Genomic DNA, 26,696 nt, shown 5'->3' on the forward strand with positions numbered 1-26,696 from the left:
ATATCTTTCTCATTTGAAATTGTATTGTAATTCTATTGTCATTGTATTCACCATAATCAGTAAAACTGTTTGTATGTATGTATATATGTATATATATATATATATATATATATATAATTGTACTGTATTTGTTCCCATTTTAAAGACACACGTGTTTCACACATGTATTTACACACTGGAGGCATTTTGGGAATGATTAGCCCAATCTGCAGTACCCGAAAGAAACAAGCATTAGCAGAACATGAAGGTGCCACTGTACTGCCGTATGAGTTACCTCTACCTGACACTGACTAGTACTAACACTCGAAACTCCTTCCACACGTTACGGAAGCACTCTGTAAAATAGCTGTTACTATGCGTTTTGTGTTTCTGTAGTTCATTATAAAAACTGTCATACATTCTCGTCTAACTTTCATGTCACTGCAACACACCAGTAAAATGCAGATCATTAATCAGATTAATTTTATTGTAAGAATCTGTACACAGATGCAAACTGTACATAAGGCACAACAGCTCTAAACGCGTATCCGGTTTTACATACACTTCACGTCGTCACAGGTCACAACCTCGAACATTAACATAGAATTATTCTAACAAGTACAGTGAGTGAAAAAGAGATAGAGAGGTGAAGAAAGTCTTTACTCATTATTGGCGCTAATCAGCGAGTTGTTTACTCTGCTCCTTATATTGACCTTTGACCTTAGGGTGCTGGGGTCAGAGCTCAAACACCTCCAGAATTCCCTTCTGAGAAATATAAATGATTAAAAACAAAACAAAAAAAATCCTCATGGACACATTTCTATATTTAGAGCTGAAATATGATTACTGAGCATTTACACTATAATAATGATTATAAATCTGTTATTTATTTATTATTAGTTTTATCAGTTTGAGTTTTATTATGACACTTGGAGTAAAGTGTGACATCGTATATTTCTAATTAATAAGAAATATAGACACCTTTAGACTCTCTAATTAACTCTCTCATAAATTCTTAAGTCTTAACAACTCCTAAGACTTATAAGAGTGTATGAATGTTCATCCCCTCAACAACTTTTCCATCTTTGACTATGACTTTCTCATTTTGTGACTCTCTGAGGCTTAATAAAGTGTTTACTGTCTGTGTTCATTTCACTATTTTATGTTTAATACATTAATAAACACTTTATTACAAAAATATACTTTGTATATTAATCAGTTCACTTGAAAAGCTCCATGTCTATAAATTGTTTAAAAAGTATCTTTATTAAAGGGTTATAAGATGCAAATTATGTTATTCACAGTTCTGACCAAACCTTATTATACAGAATTAGCATGTTTGACCTGACGACACCTGAGTGTATCGCAGTTATACATGTATAACCCGCACTGGTGTGGGCGTTACTGTGGATATCAATATGTAACTGTGGTTACATATTTTGATATTAGAGTGATTACAGTAGCTTTACCCCTTCTTCACAGGTTCTATTTCTCAGTTTATTTAGAGGATGAAACAAAGAAGTTTATCTTCTAAGAAAAATTTATCTTCTTGCTAAAATCTTATTTTAGCAGCATCAGTGTCGAGACCTTGGCTGCGTCCCAAACCGCACACAGAGGTAGCATATCTCAGCTGAGCTGTCTGTAACGTGGGTTCTGAATTGTATAATACAAGGTATTAATAAGTTATTACAAACATATCAGCTACCTTTCATCTGTTTATATTTATTGACTATATTGATTGATACACTTATTGATATATTTCCTGTCTGTCAAAGGCACTTCCTGTTCTCATTAACCCCCCCCCTCCCCCCACCAGCACCCACCCAACCAAAAAGGGACACTGTGACGTCAGACCACATGGTTCCTGTAGCGCTCATGAGCTTCGATGATCTCGCTCACTACAGATGGGTCGTCCAGTGTGGAAATGTCCCCGAGACTCTCTGTCTCCCCCATGGCCACCTTCCGCAGGATTCTCCTCATGATCTTCCCAGAGCGAGTCTTTGGAAGACGCTTCACCACCTGACAAAGAGAAGAACAGGAAGAGAGACAGAGAAAGAGAGAGAATGAGAGAGAGAACAGAGGTGAAGTGTTTCACACTATACTAGCGAAGCCTTATCTCTCATTCTCTCTCTATCCCGCACACACACACACACACACACACACGTCTTATTTATAAAAATGTACTATAATATTAGATGATGTATATTATGTCATTATTGTTATCATACCCTTTTTAGAATTAATGCATATCAGTTTATTCGGATTAGAACAGTTACAGAACAGATTTTAATCTCGGGGTGTTCACGCACCAGGAAGTGATCAGGCACAGCGTATTTGGCGATCTTGGTGGCCACCAGAAGCCTCAGCTCCTTTACCACGGCCTCCTGGCTCTCACCCGTGTTATCCTTCAAAACCACAAACGCAAACGGGACTGAGGACACAGGAAGAGGAGACATGTTAATCAGGAAGTAGGTTTATCCCCATTGTTTTTTTTGACTTGATCAGGTACTTGACATTACTCACTCCATAGTAAATAGAAATAGATAAATAATATCCAGATATTTATGCTGAACCCGGTCTGACTGCCTAATGCTGCCTCACACCATGGTCACTAGGGGGCGGAAGCTGACCAGCATTTTTTACTACAACAAAAAATATCAGACTTAACTGTACACACATAACTGTAAAGAAATGTCCCTCTTTCCCTGCTTAAATTATTTTAAGCAAACTCATGTTTGTTCTCATGTGTGTTCTTTCTTTAGAGGGTTCAGATTTTTCATTAATTAAGATTAAGTGGAGCACACCATTGTGAAGCAGCCAAACACACACACACAAAGACGAGAACAAAGAACCGCTCAGAGATCCCAAACACACAAAGTCTCAACAATGCAGGCTTTATTTACTTCTTCTGCAGCCTTCACTCACTCACTTATTCACTCGCTTATTCACCTTAAAGGAAAAGAGACTAAATTTTGCTTGTGTGTTTGGCAAATTTAGAAACACATAACACTAGTAACACCAATAGGAGATCAAACATAAAAGAGTGTAAAGTGTAAAGAGTGTAGATTGGAGCCCTCCACTGAGATCTAAAGTAACAGGAGTGCAGCAGTGCTGAGACTGGGGTCGGGCAGGTTAAAGGGCACTTATTAACTAAAACTCATTTTAAATCATGTTTTGACGATCAGACGGTCTTCAGTTTTCATACATACAAAACGTGAGTAAAAAAAAAAAAACATTGTGCTTTTGTCTTTTTCCATTTGTGTATTAGTGGAGTTAGATTTTTCCACCTAATGTGACCTCACATAGGAAGTGCCCCCTCTCCCGGCTTGTTGGCTAGCTCTGCTGTTCTCTGGGTCAGTAGCTCATTACATAGACACAGAAACTGTGCATTTGGAGGAGAAGTAAAACATAGAGAGATTGAGGTTTTAAACAATGCAATATACACAGGGTGAGCTCTGAGACCTCTGTAAAAAATTCTAAACCAACGACTCTCACAGCTGTCCTGCAGTGACATTTAAATTGAACTCTTTTAAACTTTTCTTTTTCCACACCCTGACTGTCTCACCTTCTCCTTTAACGTCATGGGAAATTCCAATGACGGCCGCCTCTGGAACGTCCGGGTGCTCATCCTAAAGGAAAACATCACTCAGTCTAAAACATCCAATCAAATTCGAGATTATCATCTAAACACGTGAATAACTCTCACCAGTGCATCCTCAATCTCTGCTGTGCCCAGACGATGGCCGCTAATGTTGATTACATCATCCATCCGTCCCGTGATCTGATAATATCCGTCTGCTGTCCGATACGAACCATCACCTGTGAAATAATAACCTATGGCACAAAAACACACATACTTTTCTACATGTGACCCCAAAGGACAAAAGAACTATAGTGATGCTAAGATTGAAAGGTACAAAGGTCACAACCCCTTCATTATGGCTGACAGTAGAGCACTCACCAGGATAGGGTTTAAAGTACGCATCTACAAATCTCTGGTGATCTCCAAAAATGCTTCTGGCCATTCCGGGCCATGGTTGGCCGATACACAGAGCGCCGCTAATATCATTTTCTGTCAGGACCTCGCCCTGTGATAAAAGCCAAGACAAAGTGCAGGACAATAATTATTATTCTAATAAAAAGAACCTAACTTTAATGCAGTTTTAAAGAAAATCAGGGTGCAGATATATGTTTCCCAGCAGCGTGCCTGTAGGAAAAGCGTTTATCATTGCAGGAGGTCAGTGTTGTGTAAATACACATGACTTCCTGTTAGTGTTGGAGCTGCCCCAATGTGCAGTCTGTTTTACGGCTCACGAGAATATGAGTACAGTAGAAGAGCCACACCCATGTACGATTACCTTTTATCATTTTATTAACTTTAGAGAAACATACTTCACCTTTTCGTCCATTAATGTGGGCTGAATGCCAAAGAAAGGCCTCATGGCCATGGCAGGGCGGATTTCAGCGCCGGAATCGGCAGGCCGTGGTGCGATACACACTCCACCTGTCTCTGTAGAAAAAAAAAAATGTTAATACATAATCTCTGAAACAGAGTGGCTAATAATGCATTAAATCTTACGTGGAAAAAGTTTGACTCAAGTCAATATTTAGCAACATCTGCCGCGCTGTGATAAAGTACAGTACGCCTATAACCTTCAGCTACTGTAACGTTAACCAGAACAGAGCGAGCACACAGCACACACCTGTTATACATGGATATTGTACATTATTATATTATTGTTTTGATTTTATTGGATTAACAGCAGCTCTGACAGGTCAGTGCAGGTTTACATACGCTAATACATTATGGTTTCTATAACAACGGCTCATTCACGAAGGCCGTTTACACAGTTTTGTCTTATTACACTGCATTGAAAAAATATTTATACATCAATATATTTAAAAAAACGGCCAATATAAGGGCCGAATTTCCACCTGAGTATAATTGTTGAACAAAATTAAGAAATGGTTAAAATGGTCTGTTTTGATTTAAGTTCTTGATCAATATGTAAAAGCTGCACAAGGCCAGAATAACTTCTTGGGCAAATGACAGTATCCGTGTATCAGCTCTCAGATCTCACGAGATCGATTATCATGAACGGATTATTTACCTGTCTGCCACCAAGTATCCACTAGAGGGCACCGTCCTTCCCCCACCACATTGTAGAACCAATCCCATGCCTCGTGATTGATGGGTTCGCCAACTGTCAAGACAATTAACAAGAAAAATGTTTAAACAAACAGCAGAGTAAATAACAAAGCTAATTCTTTAGACAGATTGTTTACACTAGACACCAACAAGATCATAAAAAATTCTCTCATTCTGAGTTTAATAATCAAGCTGTGAACTGGAACAGGATAACCGGTTCTGCTATAACGCTTGGGAGGGAACATGGAGCTCTAAGTGCTCTCGATCAGGGTGAAGTGCGAAAGCTGGCACAGGACCACGTCTGGCAAGTGTGTGTGTAAAGTCTGAACAACGGGAAAAACAAGCTGATCTCGGCCTGGACTTCTCCTACAGCACTCTGAGAAATACCGAACATTATTTAACAGTAATGTACAGCAACATAGACATATGGATTATAGACTATATATTAATATAGTTAAACAGAGATTTTCACTGAGGAAAACCAGATTTTTGTTCCCTTTTTTTTCCTTCAATATAATTGCTGAAACAGTGCAGAAATCCACGTCACTAGGCTCTTGTGCAAGCACTTAACCCAGTCTCCTCCAGGAGACACGGTCATGCCTGACTCAGTGCTCTGAAGTAACTAGGATATATAAAAGAGTAAAAAAAAAAAAATTGTGCATGTAACAAATATTAATCATTTATTATTGTTATTATGATTATTATTGAGACTAACTTCTATGTAAAAGGAAGGTTTTATCTGTACTTTGGTCAGAACTCAATTATACTTTCAATTATATCTTTACGTTTCATACACTGGAGGACCCAAAAATAGTCTCAGACATTTTTTTTCTGTATGCATGTACAGGAATGACTGTCAGATTTTGTCAATTTAACAAAACTTTGCCAGTCCTGCGGTATTTGTCTGAAGTTAAGCTTGCGCCATAAATGAAATCAAAATGTTGAGTAAAAGAGAAGTTATGAACAGTTTTGTTCCAGATTATAACCAAAAGTTTTGACAGATTATCGCGCATGCGTCAAACTGTAGGCAAAACTTATATATTAAATTAACCGGAATTTAATTAATCTTTGTAGATGTCCACCTGCCTACGCCATAAATTAAAAAATCTAAATGTTGAGTAAAAGTGATGTTATGAACAGTTATGTGCTGGATTTAATCTACTTTTAAAATAAGATACTAATAAGCTACTTGCTCATTGTAAACAAACACTATAAGTGAATTTTAACACGCTGGAGTCATTGTAAGACCAAACTCAATCTTTATCCCATCTACTTCTCATCTGTGATTCATTCTCTCATTACCGAACAGGGAGTGTATTTGGCTGATGACAAAAGAAGTACATCTACAGTAGCATTAACAATGTGTAGGATACTTAACCTTAGAAAAAAAAAAATTTTCTTGTATTAATAAATTAGGTAGAGAGTTCTGTCGTACAGACAGACAGGCAAACATGTACGTGAGCTTTAACCTGAAATAATAATATCACTAATTACATTAAAGCTGATTAGCTTATTTTTAGCTTCAACCTTTTAACTATTTATAAAAACTATTTCCCATCAACAACGTGTAACAACACTAAAATAATAATAATAATAATAATTATTATTATTATTATTATTATTATAATAAGTTGATGAAATTGCAGGTTATGAGTTTTTTTCTCTTTGTTGGACCTGGGAAACTTTCCCTTAAATACGGCATACCTATACAGTGACTTATGAATAAGCAGCCGTACACACACACACACACACACACACTCCCACTTACCTGAGGCGATGGTTCTGAGTGATGAGCGGTCATATTTCTTCACCCAGCTCTCCTCGTACTTCAGCAGCAGCCTGAGAGCCGTTGGAGCGGTGTAAAATTGATTAATCCTCAACCGTTCTACCGTCTCCCAGTAACGACCTACACACACACACACACACACACACACACACTCATGTTTGTCATACTAACTTTAAAATTATTGTACAGATTTCCTGATATAAATGCGATCATTCTGAAGTGAACATGGCTTTGATTTGGTTATTACACTTTAATTCAAGTTTGATGGAACACAGGTATTAACATCTTTAAAACACCAGGAATGTAAACACTTGAACCTCGGAGCAGTAAATTATCTGTATACAGAAGCTGAAGTTCAATTATGAATAAGAGAATATGATGCTTTAGATGTTTAGCTGTGATTTGAGGATATTTCCCTCCAGCTAAGATGAACAATAATAATAATAATAGTAATAATAATAATAAACTCTTTCCCCATTTTACAGGATTAAACAGATAGGTTTGTGTTACTCCCTCATCATTTCATGTACAGTTACACAGGTAAAAGTTGGTCTTAAGTGTTAAGTGTTTGTGTTAGATTTAACTCTCAGTCAGTATGATGTCTGAGAGCCGTCGAGCCATTATCAGGTTGAAATAATATTTGCAAAATTAACACTTGCTGAAAAAAATCCAGCATTGCTCAACTCAGGAGGATAGAAAACAACAGTGGAAGGTGACAGAAGTCTTTCCCTGGTGAAGCAAAACCCCTTAGGAACAGCTGGCCAGATGGAAAACACCCTGGAGGAAGGTACGTGTATCTGTGGTCGACAAGTCAACAACCAAGAGAGGAAAAAAAAATTAATAAAAAAATGAATACCGAGGGTTTACCATGATGTACACCACATGCACAAAACAAACAAACAAAAAAACATAAAGTTAGCAAAGAACATTAAAAAAAACAGCTTCACAGTTCTGAAACAGCACTGATGAGACAAAGATAAACTTGTAGAGAGATGAGTATGGAGAAGGACAGAAACTGAGCGTGGAAGCAGAACAGATTCTGTTGGAGATGATGATGGTGTTGCTGCTAACTTAAGTGTCATGAAGTGTATAGATTGAGATTATATGCTGACATTCAGACAAGTATTTCAAAAGTAATTGGACAGTGGTTCACGATGCCCGATCCATTATTGTCCAGTTACTTTTGGTCCCTTAAAAAGGGGAAGGTGTGTACAAGTAATAAGTAAGTAAATTTATCTACAGTATTTTTAGATGTAAAGATATTCTAAGTGTATAACATGGGGCATTAGATAAACAACAGCTCACTATCTGCTCAATAGCTCACAGGAGCCAGAGCCAGTGGCAAAAGTATGTGAACCTCTGACCATCACACCCATATGGGTTTTTTCCCCAAAACTGTTACTCAGTTGTACAGATCATCACTGTGTGCAGTTCTGATTCACTGGAATTAAAATCCTGGAACCCTTATCCAGCATGATGATATGATGAGGACATAGTTTTCCAAAGTTGGTGTGGAAAAACTTGCTGTGTCCTGCACAGAACCCTGACCTCAACTCCACCGAACACCTTTGTACTGGATAAACTGGAATGTCGTTTGGGTGCCAGACGACCTCGACATCCCGACATCACTGCCTGAGCTCACAAATGCTCTTGTAGCTAAATAAACACAGTCACGCTCCAACATGTATCGGAAAGCTTTCCGGAAGAAATAGAAGAAACAGCAGATCTAGAATGGAATTTTGACCAAAGACACGTAGGTTTAATGGTCAGCGATGCACTTACTTTTTTACTATATGTAAAGTGCAGAAAAGACTTACACTAAGACATTAAAGTGGCAGATGTAAGCAAAGTAAGGAGTTAAGTAAGACAATTCAGGTAAATAATGGATAGATCAGGTATGGGGTAGATAAAGACAGGGAATGGGGCATTGGGCTTTCCTTATTCAATGGCAGGTGTGGACTAACTGTGCAAGATCTTCTGTGATGTGTAGTCTAGGCATTAGAAACTGTCTGGTCTTTTTATTGTGGTTCCCTGTCTTCTTAGGGATATATTCGCTCTATTTTCTCTTCGGAAGAAAGAAAAAGATTTCCTCTGGTTTGTTGACATTCATAGAATGGTTCTTGTCATCCCAGCATGCAGTGAGGAGAGGACTCCGACCCTGTAGACAATTTCAACATCTGTGGTGTTGTGGTGATGAGAGTATTGTGATGAGGATGTGGTGATGAGGGTTTCGTGTTGTTTACCAGTTTTTAAGGCATGATGGAATTACTGTAATTGCCGAACTGGAATCCATAAGCAGAATTTTGACATGAGTATCCTTTTGCTCCAGGTGTATCAATCAGTGAGACCTGTTTGTACTGTAGGCAACCTGATGTGGGTCTAGTCTGGGCAGGAGACCCGACCAGTCTCTCAAAGCATTTTATTATGATGGACATGAGAGCAAGTGTACAGGACTCATTAAGGCTTGTTATGGCGGTTGATTTTGACACTGGGATTATGGTTGTTGTTTGGTTATAGAGAAAGAAGTCTGGACTAGGAACATGCTGATGATCTCTAGCAGGTTGGCTCATGCTCTGAGTAAACGCTCTGGGAGAACAGCCAGTAGTGTCTGGTCTAGTATGTTACCCTGATCAATTTGTTCTTGGTGTTCTTATGGTGCCTGGGGTGGCATCATCCATCCAGTGTAGTTGGTTTAGAAGGTCATGAGCTCATCTGTTCGGGGGAATGAGTGGCTGCAGCGTTGCTTTCTCAGTGATTGCCTGCATTTCCTGCCCCATTGGCGCTCCAAAGTTCAGTTCTCAGAGAAGTAATTTTCTATTTTCAGTCTGTGGTTATTTTTAGCAGGCGTGATGCCAGCCTTCAGCTTATTCCTGGCTGTTCTCAGTGCCACTTTGGCACCAGCTTTACAAGCCAAATCACAGGACTTCAGCAGGACCCTCGCTCCTCTGCACATCTGGGTTTTAAGAATACTACCTAACTGACTTGTGTTTTAGTTCATCCAGTCACTGATGAGAGCATAAACAGAGAGGTGTGGTCTATATGGGAGGAGCTAGTGGAAGTGCCAATCAATATCAATATCACAATACCTAATTGAAAGAATTTGATTTGATTTGTATTGCGATTCTGTAAGTATCATAAGTTTATAAATATTCTGATTTGACATCATTTTATTTTGGATTTTGTATTTTGTATTACAATTCAAAGCAAATAATTTGTGCCTACCACACGGGATGTCTGCAATGTGTGTCGATTAATAATTTAAGGAAGATTATAGAGGCACTCCACCTCAAATGCAAACATTTATAAATAAAAAATTGACTTAAAAAGGAGTCAGTGTGGCGAGATATGAAGTACCACACAAATGAATCATGATACATAAATAAATAGATTTTTTTTCCCTCTTCTCTATTTAGAGATAGCTTATTGTTCCTCTGTGGTGGAGCATACACAGCTACAGGACTGGTGGGGAATGACTCTAGGGATTAAAGCATACAACACTTAGAAATACCAGATCAGGGGTACAATGACTGGCAACAGTTGCTAAGATTCTACAACAAGTACCTGTATTGGTGTGTGTGTGTGTGTGTGTGTTGGGGAGAAGTAGGTTACCTGGATCAGGATACACAGGTGTGCTCTCAAACAGTACAGTAGTTCCTCCGTTAGCAAGCGGGCCGTACACCACGTAACTGTGACCAGTGATCCATCCAACATCAGCAACACAGCCAAACACATCACCGGGGCAGTAATCAAATACGTACTGAAATGTTCATCACACACACACACACACACACACACACACACACACAGTATACATGTCAGCATTAATAAACACACACACACACACACGCACACGCACACGCACGCACACACACATGTTCTCGGACAAGAGTTAAACCCTGTGAGTAAAAGTTTTATAGGATGGGGACCTGAGAGAGGACTACTATGGAAACAAGAGTGTGTTTATCTCCTCACAGTTGATTAAACACCTCTCAGTACTGTTCACATGTGGACACAACAAACAGGGAAAGTTTGGAAGAACAGACACACACACACACACACGTTGGACCTTCTTTGAGACCTATAATCAGATTTTATACACTGTTTAAGACTGGATCTAATCCCTGTGGTAAATGAGGAACAGAGATCAGACCCAGAGATCAGACCCAGAGTGTTAACTGATTGTACAGAAAGCAGAGATGCAGCAAGTTCCTCAGTGCTGGAAAGTTAACGGTCATGTGGTTTATCCACAAACACACTCAGGGTTAAATTAGTCATGCTGCGTAACGTTTAGTCATGTGTTTATTTGATCCCGGCATGACCCTGCTTTACGGGAGGCACACTACATGGCTTTACAGCACTGCCACTTGTTCTTATCCCAGAGTGTGTTGAAACTTGCAGAAATAAATCTCTGTACAGAAAACAGTGAGTCACAGCCACTGACTCCGTCAATAGAGATCAAAATGAGGGCTGAGTGACGTCTACATGAGCCACAGAAACACAACAGATCGTAGTCTAGTCTATGAAGAGCATAAGACACATCAGTATTCAGACTTCAGATTTAACTACAGGCTAAAACACTATCCAGGAGGTATATACAGTTCCATTCACGTCACCAACCTGAAGTGAATCAATTCATATTTTTTATGCTAATGTGACACAGATCAGATTTTTTTAGGGCTATCAAAACGCACAAATCTAAAGTTTATATCATCTGAGTCACTTTTCTATAAGGTCATAGATTGGATACATTTCCGATACGCAGCCATGGGAATTGAATGGGAACGGGCAGATTGTGATCCATATAATTTTCTGCCTCTTCGCATGCATAATGCGTGACATCATCAGTAAGCACCGGCAGCATGGGTATTTCATAGCAGTGCTAACAACGATTGGTAAAACAGTGAAAGTGAAGCGTCTGGCTTTCTTTCTTCTTCTAGGTCTCAAAAAGTAAAACCTACTAACTGCTTGCTGTCATCCTGAGCAAAAACCCCAGGCAGATTTCTGCAAAAATATCATCAACTGTTTAAAATGAATGAACATAAATATATGTTTTAACCCAGATGGTGTAAGTACAGATGTATGGATGTGCGCATGCATGCCAATTCAGAGGACAGATGCGTCCACATTAAAGACAGATTAAAGTGCGACATGCAAATCTGATCCGAGTGGCGCAGTGGTAAAGTGCTCGCCCTATCATCCGGAGATCGCTGGTTCGATTCCTGGGTGATGCTGTAACCTCTCGCAGCCGAAGAGCTGATTGGCAAAGCTCTCTCAGAGGGGAGAGGTGAGAGGTACTTCTTGCTCCCACATTATAAACGGCTCTACAGCCAATCAGGGGCGTCTGTGAGCTCACGCGGAAGGAGCGGATAGCGCTGTCCTCCGAGTGTGTTACGCCACCCCCAGCGGTGTGTGAGCGAGCAGTTTGAAAAGATGCGGTTGGCTAGATTCGGAGGAAACACGTGACTGAGTGGGAGCCCCCTAGTGACGGGGAGGAATTGGACATGATTAAATTAGGGAGAAAATCGGGACCCCCCCCTCAAAAAAAAAAATCAGATCTGTACAGAACAGATGAGCGTTTGTGTTCACAGAAAAATAGTGAATACTGCCAGTAAAATTAATGCTTCTAAGCAGGACAGTCTTAGTTAAAGTTGTAAAACCTGTTTCTTATCCAAAATCCAAAATCTCTTATTCAAACCACAGCACCAGTATAGGGAGGCAGTTTTCCTTGTTTAGGGACTTTCAGGTCTGGGCACCAGGCCATCCGGCCCCTGTGAGCAAAAGTAACACAATGAGAACTTTTCTTATCCAATCAGCCATTACTCTGCATACCACACTAGAAAGTAAAGATAAAGAAAGGATGAAGGGTGTATGTGTCAAAGGGTGTTAATTTGTTTAAGTTTGTCTATGTTCATATACACTATGTATACTTTAGTGCAGTGTTTGTGTAATTTGTATGTACAGACTGTGTGTATGTGTTCGTGGATACCTTCTTCAAATTAATTTCCACATGAGGATAATAAAGTGAAGTAAAGAACTACAAACACACAAATCAGGTAGCGTTCCGTCACCACGCGATTGTGAGGCAGCATTGGATGTTTCCGCTACAGTTAGCAGAACTGCTGTGATTTTTGACTAACTGAGATTCGAAGCTGATTTAAGTCGTAGTAGAACAGTAGCAAACCACAGAAATTCTGCATGTTTTTGGCAGAGGGGATTAATGTGGGAGCACCAAGTACCTCTCATCCCTCCCCTCTGAGAGAGTTCAGCCAATCAGCTCTCTAGGCCTCCGGCTGCGAGAGGTTACAGCATCACCCGGGAATTGAACTCACGGATGATCTCTGGATGATAGGGCGAGCACTTTACCACTGCGCCACTTTGAGGTAATTTTAAGCATCCTTGCTATGAATTTCTCCTAAACTGCGACGAGTTGCACTGACGTCTGCAATAACTCCCTGAAGATATCCCTGGAGATCAACTCTTAATAAATGCTTGCTTGTGTGTGTGTGTGTGTGTATCAGCCATCACCTGGTGTGTGAGAGACGTGTACAGCAGGTATCCAGCCTGAGTGTGTACGATGCCTTTAGGTTTCCCCGTGCTGCCTGATGTGTAGAGCAGAAACAGCATGTCCTCACTGTCCATGGGCTCCGGGGGACACACACTCGACTCGCTCGCCATCGCCTGCAACAGCACGATAATCACACTCACATACACACTCCATACTGTATAATAACTCTCTTATTATCATTACAACAGGGACGTTCTTGAGAGGTTCCTCGAGAAGCACCAGACTGTTACAGGAGTTGTTTTTTGGAAGCTTATTTTGGAAGCGTTAATAATGCTCTCTGTTAGCTGGGCTCCACATGATTAATAATAATAATGTTGTAATTAATATTAAAGTAAAGATACATTGCATAAACACTTAAGTAGATAACACTTATGAGTGAACTGGTATCTTCACTTTAAGGTAACTTCACTTGGTTCTCACACAGGAATAATAATAATAATAATAATAATAATAATTAATATAATTTGCGTGACGTCCTGTTTAATAAACGTGGTGTAAATAGTGTACACTCCATGGCTCCTGACAAACCCTGTGTTTAGTGCACTGCATGGCTAAGTGTACAGATCTAACAAGTGGGTGATAGAATCAAGGTGTTTTATAGAAACATACTGTTATTTTCTTATTACTTAAAATGTTTAGAGAAGGTTAGTAAATGTTTTTCGCCAAATGAGTAAAACTATAATCTGAGATCTTTAACGATAAGTCATTTAAATACATAACGATTACATAAAAAATAATTGATCCTGAGACATGCGTGTCTTCTTGACGAACTTAATAAGCTCCGCCCTCACCTCCTCCAGGGACGTGTCCAGCTTCCCCATCGGCACGCTCTGATTGGTTCTCTGAGCTACGAGGACACTCTTCACTGAGGGACAGGTCTTCACTGCTGCGTCCACCGTTGCCTTCAGATTGATGACACGTCCACCGCGCACGCCCTGATTACACGTGATCACCACCTTACACTCAGCTGTGTGTGTGTGAGAGAGAGAGAGAGAGAGAGAGAGAGAGAGTAATGTATTTATACCGTATTAGAACTAAGTGTTAAATGTAGAAACGTTTAACTATTGAAGTCCATAGTTCATAGTAAATCAATAGAAAATCAAATAAACAAAAATCTTATTAAACTGTATAAAGTTTCCTTTCTGACAGTTTTGTCTTTTTTTTAGTCCAAAGAAAAAGTTTCTAACTGGTGGTGAGTTGCTGTGGTGTAAGAAGAATAAAACATTTTGGGATGTGCTGTTAGAGGAAAATATTCAGCTTCAGGGCAGAAACGTTTTTGTCGTTGTTTTATTTGTGACCTGTCTATTAGCCGACAGTTAAAACCTGAGGAATTGCCTACAATCGGCAGATTAATTGCGGTCAGATGTCTTTCGTCGCTGCAGTCTGACTGACATTACCTGTCGAATCTGTTGCCAACTGTTTAGAAGCACACAGTCAGGATGACCAACGACGGTTTGCCCTGCTGCGGTTGTTCCTGTCTGTCGGCTGACTGCTGAGCCACCAGACAGTCGTCTGCCTCTTGTCTTTAACTGTTCTATGTTTGATCTATTCCACAAATGACATTTATTAAATGTCAGCTAAAAACGAGTGAGTGACAAGTGTCATATTATCAGCAGTCGATTGAATGCAAAAAAAATTTTTTTTATATGTGCGCAAGGTCACGTGACCAAAGCTGTGAAAAGGGACCTGGTCCAGTCCATGCTCATAAAGTTTTGGGAATCACCTTGTGATTCTCCTTCAAGCTCACACTGCACACGTCTGCTTCACCATGGACAGACTTAAAATCATTTCTTCTTGTTTGGACACCTCTTTCCAAAGCTGTTCATCTTCAATCTGACATGGTGACATTCACAAAAGAACTGGGAATAAAAGTGCCATCGTTTTATAGTTTATATCAATCTGTAGACAGACCTTCAGCCGTTGATTATCTTTTGTTGGCTCCAGCCTGTCGACCGTGAGTCGTTATTATCTCTATCAGCAGTCTTCCTCTTTCTGGCCGAATGACAGCTGTTAATAATGTCCCGAGAGCGACGGTCATCTGGTTGTTGTGTTTATGTCACCAATATGGGAAAGAGAATGATTTTTTCTACTTTGTTAGCAGAAACAGCTACCGACACACATTGAGCGAGGATCGTACACAGCGAAATGGGTCAATGAGTTTGAATTACATGAGTAAAAGCTGAGAAAAGTGATGTACACTACTGAGGGGAAGTTGGCCAGAGCCTGAGTGTGCTGTTCAGTAAATACTGAGTCCAAGTTCTGATCCAGTGATCATCAGTTTGTGAGTCAGTAACAATTCCTTAGTAACATATTACTGTGTGTACAGAAACTCTACTACATCTTAGTCTTTGTTAATGTTGCCTCACACACACAGACACAATGTAAGAGTTCTGTTTGTATTTATCTTTTCCACCTTAAGCTAAATCTCAGAGTTAAATATTCACATGTAGAGGACAGCGAGCCGAGTAATACAGCACCTGTCCTTATCAAAGCCACAAGGTCAGTTAATAAAATACACTATAAAGATATCTGCAGACACAGGAATGTGCGTGTGTGTGTGGGTGTGTGCGTGAAAAAGCTGATGTTTGTACTATAAGTATAGAAACGTTTTTTTTTCCAGTACAGGAACTTTAACATTAAGCTACAGTCAAAAGTAACAAAACACACTGGCAGAACGTTCTGTAATGGTTTTGCTTTAACGTTAAGCCAACATTACAACAAATAGCGTACAAGTTTTGAAAGCATATATAGTCATGGTTCCCTTAACATCCAATAGAAGACTGCAATATAAAAATAAACCCTGATTTGTCCCATGTCCCCCCCCCCCCGGCTCCGCCCCCTATGTCCTGCCCACAGTGTCTTGCCCATGTCTCCCCTCTCTATGTCCTCACCATCTTGAATCCTGCCTGCCAGGGCTTCTGAGCTGAATCCAGCGAACACTACAGTGTGAACCGCTCCGATCCTCGCACACGCCAACATGGCTGCCACCGCGGTGGGACAGATGGACATATAGATGGCCACGCGGTCTCCCCTCCTCACGCCGTGGCTCTTTAGCGTGTTGGCTAAGCGGCAGGTCATCTCCAGCAGCTCTCTGAGGAAAGAGGACATCACAGCACATCACACATACAACCTGAGAAATACAACAAAGTCTGTGTAAACACGTTAATGCTAACATATAGTGCTAATAAATCACACGCAGCGTCAGTGTATGGGATTTATCCTGTATATCCTCTGAGATTCTCAGAAGACTAACACTGTGTGTAAGAGGAACCAGTAAAGCATGCTTTGCTCCATTTTGTGAAATATATTAAACTTTGTTAGTTATTTTCACTTTTTATTATTAGAATTGTATTTGAAGCCTTTATGGATGCCAACGTAGCTTTAACGCTAGGCATGACTGATTTGTACTGCACTTGGGTACGTTTGCCCCTGTTCCTCCTCCCCCACCTGTCCTGCTTTCACATTAGAAAGACCGTTCTGTACCTGAGTACACTTGTACTGTTCTGTACCCGGTCATGTGTGTAGGGGTGTGAGAACATCAGGGTTGGAGGAGATGAAGCCTAACAGCAATTTGCTTCTAGTCTACATCAGCTTAGTTCAGTGAAAATGAATCCAGGTTGAATTTTCTACCCAGTAATAGTCTTAGAAATTAGGAAGCTGCAACCTGATACCGCTAAGGAGTAAACACACACATTCTGTATGCGCTGCATAACATTAACACACACTGTATGGTGTGCAAATACAATGTCAGAAGTAAAAACCAGTAATGTAGTGGTTCTGTTTCTCTGTGAAGCCTGCAAGGAACAGACTCCGGCCTGGAGAGCCGCAGACATGCACAACCTGAACACTCACTGCTTTATCCGCTTGGGGTAGTCACGTGACCAGGGCAAAGGGGCAACTCGTTTTTATGTTAATGGTATTAATAAACACACACTTCCTGGTGAAGCTTGATTGAGTGCTTGTGATTGTTCCGTTAACAATCACAAGCTGCTCCTGAGTGTTTGTACACTTCACTTACCTGAGCACTCACATTAACCTCTCCACACTATCACTTTATCATTCCATCACTCCATCACTCCACAGTTCCAATGTTCCAACATATCATTACTCCATCACTTCATAATTTTATCATTTCACTATTCCATCGCTCCACTGTTTCATCATTCTATCACACGAAAATTTAATCATTCTATCGCATCATTAATCTATCACGTCAATCCATCCCTCAATCCATCACTCTATCACTCATTACTTAATCATTCAATTGCTTTATTACGCACTTTGTTCCTTAATTACTCCACCCCTCCATTACTCTTACTCCTTTACTGTAACACTCTATCACTGCACCATCACTGTCGCTCTATCACTTCATAACTCTAACAACTCCAGAACTTTATTATTCCATTATGTCATAGTCACTGTTACTAACAAACACAAACAAGTACAGAATAAAACTTTACCTCACAAATTATACAGACACACTGAGGTGTGTAATGGAGTTGCAGTAATGGTGTAATGTTGCAGTAATGTTACAGTAATAATGCAATGCAATGTTGCAGTAACACCACAGTACTGTTTAATCCTGTAGTAATGTTGCAGTACTGTTGTAACGTTGCAGTAATGGTGCAATAATGTTACAATAACATTTCAGTATAGTTGTAATGTTGCAGTAAAATTGCAGTAATGTTGCAGCCACTTCGCAGTACTGTTTTACTGTTGTAGTAATATTGCGGTGTCGTCACTGCAATGTTGCAGTAACGTTGCAGTAACATTGCAGTAACATTGCAGTAGTGTTGTAATTTTGTAGTAATGTTATAATAACATCACAGTAATATTGCAGGAACGTTACAATAACATTTCAGTATTGTTCTAATGTTGCAGTAACATTGCAGTAATGTTGCAGCCACGTTGAAGTAATGTCGCAGTAGTGTTTTAATGTTGCAGTAATGTTGCAGTAGTGTTTTAATGTTGCAGTAATGTTGCAGTAGTGTTTTAATGTTGTAGTAATGTCGCAGTAGTGTTTTAATGTTGCAGTAATGTCGCAGTAGTGTTTTAATGTTGCAGTAATGTCGCAGTAGTGTTTTAATGTTGCAGTAATGTCGCAGTAGTGTTTTAATGTTGCAGTAATGTTGCGGTGCTGTCACAGTAATGTTGCAGTTAATGTTGTAGTACTATTACAACACCATTTCAGTAATGTTCTAATGTAACGTTGCAGCCACGTTGCAGTACTGTTTTAATGTTGTAGTCATGTTTTAATGTTGTGGTCATGGATGTAGTAATATTGCAGTCCTGTTGCAGTAATTTCGCTGTAACGTTGCAGTGCAAATATAAATCGCAGCCAGATCTGAAGCCTTGCACTACAGTTACTCCATGTCACGTGACTCCTGCGGCTCCTGATGACTTCCAGATGTCTGAATGATATGAGACACTGTAAGGAGGCTGTTCTTCTGTACATGGTTATGGTTTTCAGACTTTGCCACGTTGACACACACACACAGACAGAATCAGTAAAAAGCAGCTTCCTCCGTGTTCTTTTACATGTGAATTGTAATCATTCTGTGTCACAATGTGTGTGTGGGTGTGTGTAAAATAAAATGTTATTTTTTCTCCTGGATTTTAATCTCATGAGGGTTACGTGGAGTTCAGACATTCCCGCCATTTCTTTAGTGCAGACTCAGGAATATTCTCTTCCTACTTTCAGCTTCCTGTTAAATGATGCATCTCTGCTTGTAATCATTTGCATTTAAAGCTAATTTATTACGTGTGAGACGTTTACAGCCTTAAAATGTTCAGGTAAAATATTTACAGTGAGGAGCGATCAGCTCGTGGTTTACAGTTTACCGTTGCCTTAGAGTTTAAATCACGCTCTGCACTCTGTGCTGATACAAAACACGTCTTTACTTGCTCTGGGGCATGTGTGTGTGTGTGTGTGTGTGTGTGTGTGTGTGTGTGTGTGTGTGTGTGTGTGTGTGTGCACGTGTTGAGGGGCCTGCTCAGCTCTGATATGGATGGCCTCACCTCTGCATATTGTTAATTTGTTAAAAACATATTAAACTTAATAACTGAAAAATTCTATGATAAAGATGACATTACCATGGTAACACCACAGCACATGCGTAAAAATGTACACACACTGATTTTGTACATGTGCAAATCCTGATTTTCACTTGTGTGTCTTTCTATGGACTCGTATTTCCTGCTGAGGTGAGACGCCAGGTGACACTCGATACACACTGCTGCAAATCTTTGGCCGTGAGCAACAAAGCTCTCACAAGTGTTTTTACTTTCATTTTAATTATTTATAACAGAAATACACAACATCGTCAGCTGTGCGCTGGAAGTAAAATGCAGGAGTGAGTTTAGATTCGCGGGAATATAAATGTGTGTGTGTGTGTGTGTGTGTGTGTGTGTGTGTGTGTGTGTGTGTGTGTGTGTGTGTGTGAGTGTGTGTTACAAATGATGAAGGTGTAATGGAAAAAAGTAGTTGTGTTGCCTAATTTAGTATCAGACAGTGTTTATTGTTTAAACTGTGTGTGTGTGTGTGTGTGTGTGTGTGTGTGTGCGCGCGCAGCAAACCCTATTACAACCACTTTGCATAATACTTTAGATGTTTTTTTAACTCAGTGTGTGTAATTATCACCTACACACTCCACCTGTGTGCTGAGTTGAGCTCTAACACACAGCTGCAGGGGATAAGCTCGACACACAGAGAAGAGACCTTTAGATCGGTTTAGATTAGATCCCAGTAAATTAAATTACTTCAGTTCAGTTTAAATGGGGTTCAGATCAACTCAAATCAGATCAGTTTAGATTTAATCAGCTCAAAGGCACAGTGTTCTGTAAATAAATCCCCAACAGCACTCTATAAAACACACACTCTGTAACACACACTTTATCAGCTGTAATGTTTTTATCCTCCACAAACACTTTCAGACAAACTGCACAAACCAAAAGGTTTAAAGACTTCTCATGTGGCCACAGGGAGCAAACTCAACAAAAATCACCCGGGACAAGTAATGATGATCTGTGTGCAAAAAAAAGGAACGGGCAGAAAAAAAAACACGCAGTACGGTACGACATGCAGAGCAAACCAACTGATTGTAATCCGATCTTCATTCTGATCATTGCTGATAATCAATAATTATCCAATCAATACCTCTCACCTTTTCCAATTTCATAATTTTAAAAAATTATACTTTTATTCCTCAAAAAAAGACTGAGCACAAATGTTTATTTTCTGTGCACAAACGATGTGCAAATGAACTGACATAGTTTTGTTAATAGTCTCTATCATAGGATTTTTCCTTCTTTGGCGGTTTACTTGTATAATTTTCCCACCTAAAACCAAAGCACAACTACGTCTGGGAGCTCCCTTTTTACATGAAAACTGTATAACAAGTCAACTGTTGTTTTGTGGTTTTTGGGACTTTAAAGTTGAAGACGTGTCTCACTGTCTTGTGCTTCCTGTTTTGTTTCCTGATTCATATTAGTTTATAAGACTCTGAGTCTAGTCTAGTCTTGTCCATGTCTGTTGCTGTTCTGTTGCCTGTTGTTTTTATCGTGTCTGTGATTATGCTGTGCCGACACGTTTTCGCTACAAAACAGTTGTCCAGATGGGCAAAAAAAAAAAAAAAAACACGCAGTATGGGACACAATGCAGAGGAAACCAACTGATCTTTGTTCTGATCATTGCTTATAATCAATAATCATCCAATCAATACCCCTCATCTTTTCCAATACGGCCAATGCCCATAATTTCCATTATGATAAAAGTCACTCTGATCTGTGGTTAGTTGCTTTACTTCGTGTGAAACGGAGCGCCAATCAGTGTCCCTTTCTTAGCCAGAGACCCAGAGCCAGTGGATGAACATCCAGATCCCTGAACATCACAAACACAGCAACACACTGAGGCACAAGCTGTTTCACCCCAATGACAAAACACCCAGGCACAAGCAGAGCGGTAGAGTGTGTGCTTTCTAGTGACCCAAGAATGCACAACTGCTTCACATGCGCAGACTCAGCGCTTCATCTACAAGGAATGACCATGATGACTTACTTACAGATAGCAGTATATCAGGAATTTTCAAGTTCAAGTTGTAAGTTTATTGTCATATGCACACTAAAGAAATATATTCCCCCTGTACAATTAAATTCTTTCTTTGTCGTGCACAATGAATGCCACAAAAAATAAACATGGGTATAGAATAGAATAGGTACAGAACGGAAAACTGGAGGTTTGAAAGAGGTGTCAAAGAGATGACTTACTTCAAACTGGAAAACCCTCTCTCAATAGAGGAGATTGCCTAAGACACCAAATTCAGCAATTTCCTTTCAGGGCGTTTTCACATTAGGGCACTGGGATCGTTTCTGAGAACACTTGACTCAAACGTCTGGTTTATTTTGATCAGTGAGAACACAATCGTTCCACACTCGGGAACTGTGCCCAGATTTGCTGAAAGAGGTGGTCTTGGTCACAAAGCAGTTTGCACGGTCATGGATTGAATCGGATATGGAAGCCAATCGTACCTGAACGTTATCAATGCCGTTAATCTCAGACATAGCTGATAAAGTAGGAAGGCACGTAAAAGCATGGCTCTTCAAATTTATTTAGAAATATTGATAATATTCAGCATAGCGAGTTTTTTGTTCTCTTCTTCTCTTTGTAGTTAATGGCGGCTCACAAACCAACCTGCTGGATTGGAGAGTGTAAATACACAATTTTAACTGGCCAGTGGGGGAGTGGGGAGGGGGAGCGATCACTCCTGGGCGCAGAACAAATTAGTCGCACAATGTGAAACCGCCTTGAGAAACCACATGTCACAAGTTTACAGTTCAGCTCTTTCCCCTTTCCAGGATTTCACACTCGGTCTTACTTTTAGGTGCTTTAGGTGCTACTAATGGCACACACGTGCTGCTACCGTATCTGTTGCTGTGCCAGGAGTGTGCCACCCTCTCACTACTGGTGTATTTTACATTGATATTGCAACCGCGCTCACACTCACAGACTTCATTCACAGATTCCTCACACAGACACACACTTTGTGGTTTTATGCGTCTATGGTAACAGTGGTGCTAAAAACCTCTAAACCTGCCAAGCTAAACCTCTAAATCAGGCTGAACTTTATAAGCCTACCCATAATGATAATAATAAAAATAATAATATTAATAATGAATAAACACAACATTAGTCGTGACACATTCAGTTAACACTCTCCCATATAAACGCAGAGGTTCAGATCCAGGGTCACTTTGCATTTTATTATTTTAAAGGGGAAATTTGAGTTTTCACCCTAAAGCCTTTAGATTTTAATCTTAAATGTCGTAAACATTCCGGCGGTTCATCTGTCTGAATCATTTGACCTTTGACCCTTGGGTTAACAGGTACAGTGTTTATGGTGCTTTGAAGAAATGGAGCTGTAAAGCTGTAAGCTCATCATGAGAGAGAGTTGCAGTTTAACAACATCAGTGCTGAGCCTCTGAACAGATAAAGACAAGATAAGGATCTGCTGAAGCGTTCACACTCACAACAAGTTCCATCACAGCACTAACTCATTCACACCTGCACAGCGACTTCAGCATAAATGAACCGGTTCCACCGCTACGCTAACATTCACACCTGCACTGAACTGGTTCCACTGCTACGTCTGCGCCTTTGTGTTTTACCCTACCACTACTGGCATGATGGGAAATGCGGACAGGGTCAATACTTCATCAGACAGAGAAAGACAGAGAAATTACTAAAATATGTCTGACCTGTACGTAACTCGTTCCTCCATCCCCGGCTCATCTTTCTCCCAGATCAGAGCCACTCTATTCGGATCTTTAGCCACATGTACGTCCAGGCAGTTTACTGTCAATCACACACACACACACACACACACACACACACACACACACACACTGTCAGAATAATGGAATATAATATTTACAGGTAGCTATGTGTGTTTACTCGATATGCAAGTTAGTGACATCCATCCATCCCCCCAATCTCTCCTTTCATGTCTCCATCTTTCCTGTCATTCCTCTATCACTCCGATCATTCCTGTCTTTCCTGCCATCCCTCTGTCTTCAATCACCCCTCTATCTCTTCTTTCATCCCTTTATGTTTCCTATCATTCCTTTATCACCCCAATCATTCCTCTCTTTCCTGTCATTCTTAAAGAACTCTAATCATCCCTCTCTCTCCTTTCAGTCCTCTATCTCTCAATTCATCCCTTCATCATTTCTGTCATTCCTCCATCACTGCAATCATCTCTCTCCAGCTCTCTCTCCTGTCATCCCTCTATCTATTCAGTCATCCCTCTATCTGTTCAAACATCCATCGCTCCTATCATTCCTTTATCTCTACTGTTATCCCTCTATCTCTACAGTCATACCCTTTATCTTTCTATTTTTTAAATCATCTCTCTCTCAGTCTAATCATCCCTCTGTCTCTTTAATCATCCCTCTCTTCAGGCATTCCTCCATCTTTCCTGTCATCCCTCTACCGTTCCAATCATCCCTCTATCTTTTTAATCATCCTTCTCTCCTGCCATCCCTCTCTCTCTCCAGACCGCCTGAGTGTGTGTGAAACTAAAGGAAAACAAAACACACTGTAAGAGTGAACAAAGTAAAGAAGAGAAATTTGGCCTCAGGAATATAAGCAGACATGCAAATAAATGATCACACTAATTTATGTGTGTGTGTGTGTGTGTGTTTGTGAGATAAGATAGAGAAAAAGAGAGTTGGATTTGTTGAGTGTGAGAACTACAGTGGAGGAAGAAAAAGTATGAAACCCTAAAAACAGGAGTGAGAAGGCCAGAAAGTGGAGGTTTTAAACTCTCCCTTGGTGTGTGTGTGTGTGTGTGTGTGTGTGTGTGTGAGAAAGAGAGAGAGAGAGAGAGAGAGAGCAACTCAGACAGAACAGAAGAATTGTATTTTCAGTTTGCAAGATGAAGGAAGTGGTGTGTGAGGAAACAGTTCTGTGTAGTTGGCAGTGTTTATACACACACACACACACACACACTGCAGTCTAAACACCTACACACTTAAGTGTTTATAAACATAACAGTGCTGCTGCTGACTCAACCCTTAAAAGTTTATCATGTCACTATTCAAGTGTTAAACTACAGGGTTTAGGGTTAGCCTAAAGCAGAACCTGTGTGTGTGTGTGTGTGTGTGTGTGTGTGAGAGAGAGAGAGAGAGAGAGAGATCATACAGTTATTGCTATTTATAGATATACTGTTAGTTATAACGTTAATCTCAGGGGAGTGACAACAAGACAAAATGTTTTTTTTTCTTTTCAACTTCTTGTTGTTTTGTTGTTATTGTTTACCGGAAACGTTCAGTTGTCCCCCAAGGAACCAGCCGATCTTCCCGCTGGCCAGGTCGCAGTCCTGCACGCGCTCGAATCCCCGGCTCCAGGTGATCCTCTCGCGCGCAGCACAGTCCCAGAAGTGCTCCGGGTCCCGGGCTGAGAGCTCGCGCAGCTCCGCGTGCGTCTTTCCGGCCAGGCGCGAGCTCGGCGCGGCGCTGGAGAGTGGTCTCGCGCACTGCCCGAGCTCGCGCCACAAGTGCGCCCTAGCTTCGCGCACGAGCTTCAGCAGCAGCAGCGCTCTCCCTCCGTGCTGGGCCATGACTCTGTGCCTGTGTGAGTGTGCGAGCGCGCGATTGTCATCGGCTTGAACAGTCCTTTCTCTTCCTCAAAGATATCACACACTCCACACACACAACAGCCACACACCCACTCCAAAGGGGTGGGGCACTAGGGGATTTGTTTCACCCGCGCAGCTAAACACACACACACACACACACACACACACACACGTTTATTAATACTAATTTGATACTCGGGATGACGTCACTGGTCATCTAACTGCTCGTGCTGCTGGTGGTGTTTGTGCGCGCGCTCACTACAGCCTGTTTAGTAAAAGTTCACGAACTGTTAGGTTTTGTGCACGCGCATATTATTGGACTTTCAAAAGTTTGTACCCCTTGTGTGTGTGTCTATGTAAAAAAAGACTTCTAGTTTGTTCATATAATAGCATTCAAATAAATCTAGCATACCTGCAAACACACACACACACACACGATAACGTTTCCTACATATTTAAAATAATTTGTATAACGGTAATCTTAAGTCTGATAATCATGATCATTTGATCAGACACACACCCTGTAGACAGAAAGAAGTCTAACCCAGCAGTCATGGTCAGTTGAACACCACACACTCCCGCCACGTCTCATTTACAGCGAGCTGCTTTTAATCACTGAACGCCACCTAGTGGACATTATTATTTATTTTACTAACGTGCACTTTAATGATGGGGAAATAAACGGAGAAGCCCCTGTCTGCAGCCTGTAGATCGAGGGGTACTTGAATAAACGTGTGTCTGAGAGAGAGAGAGAGAGAGATTCTTGTATTACAGTCGCGCGCGCTTACAAACACACACACACACACACACACACACACAGTTTTGGGTGAAGTTCATGCACTGGTGTTTCTAGATACTGAAAAGATCAGGAGTGAAGTCAAGTCTGACTGTGGCATGTCTTTTTTTCCTGGAGGAAGATCAGCATAAGTAGTGTAATAACATCTAAATGTGTGTGTGTGTGTGTGTGTGTGTCTGAGTGAGAGACAGTGCTGATCTTCCTCCAGGAAAAAAGACAAGCCCCAGTCAGACTTGACTTAACTCCTGATCTTTTCAGTGAAATGTGACTTTTCTCACATTTCACCCCCAACTCTGTCCCTTGTGGCTCTTTGGCCTTGGTGGTGGAAAAGTATGAACAATGTTACTTTAGTTAGCATTCAGGCACACACAGAAGGAGAAAGAGAGAGATTGCACATTTTATCTGCAGTATAAACATGGTTATCCACTGACTCTGTCCTTTTTCTTTTTTTTGTCCATTTATTGCATAATCTACAGGTACTTCAAGTAACTTATTTTGTCCATTTGATAGATCTACTGTTTTTTTATTATGGTTTTGCTTAAGTTAAGTCTATTGTTATGTGAGTGCAAAGCTTCAAAGCTTGTGTTGAGCAGATGAGCTGCTCCAAATAAATCCTTGTTGTTGTTTCTCTGAGTGTGACATGACCTGGAGCCTGAGACTTTGGGCACAAGGCGGGGTACAGAGGGGGTGAAGAGGGTGCAAATCCATCTCAAGGCACATACACACACGACAGGCAATTTAAGAATGCCAGTTAGCCTAATCAGTGTGTCTTTGGTCTGTGGGAGGAA

At 40.5% G+C, this 26,696-nt stretch overlaps 1 protein-coding gene across 1 annotated transcript; it reads right to left on the reverse strand.

Moving 5' to 3' along the window:
- Positions 1 to 445: 445 nt before the first annotated feature.
- On the reverse strand, positions 446 to 25,241 carry acss1 (acyl-CoA synthetase short chain family member 1). The gene is made up of 14 exons (XM_053509725.1): positions 24,794 to 25,241; positions 23,233 to 23,329; positions 16,371 to 16,570; positions 14,271 to 14,446; positions 13,440 to 13,592; positions 10,524 to 10,671; positions 6,897 to 7,034; positions 5,091 to 5,183; positions 4,377 to 4,489; positions 3,941 to 4,067; positions 3,686 to 3,813; positions 3,545 to 3,608; positions 2,289 to 2,410; positions 446 to 1,998 (listed from the first exon to the last, which is right to left on the reverse strand). The coding sequence occupies exons 1-14, from the start codon at positions 25,092 to 25,094 to the stop codon at positions 1,828 to 1,830; spliced, it is 2,031 nt and encodes a 676-aa protein (XP_053365700.1). The 5' UTR covers positions 25,095 to 25,241; the 3' UTR covers positions 446 to 1,827.
- Positions 25,242 to 26,696: the final 1,455 nt, after the last annotated feature.

Source organism: Clarias gariepinus, chromosome 13 (genome assembly GCF_024256425.1).
Source record: "Clarias gariepinus isolate MV-2021 ecotype Netherlands chromosome 13, CGAR_prim_01v2, whole genome shotgun sequence".
NCBI classification, from domain to species: Eukaryota; Metazoa; Chordata; class Actinopteri; order Siluriformes; family Clariidae; genus Clarias; species Clarias gariepinus.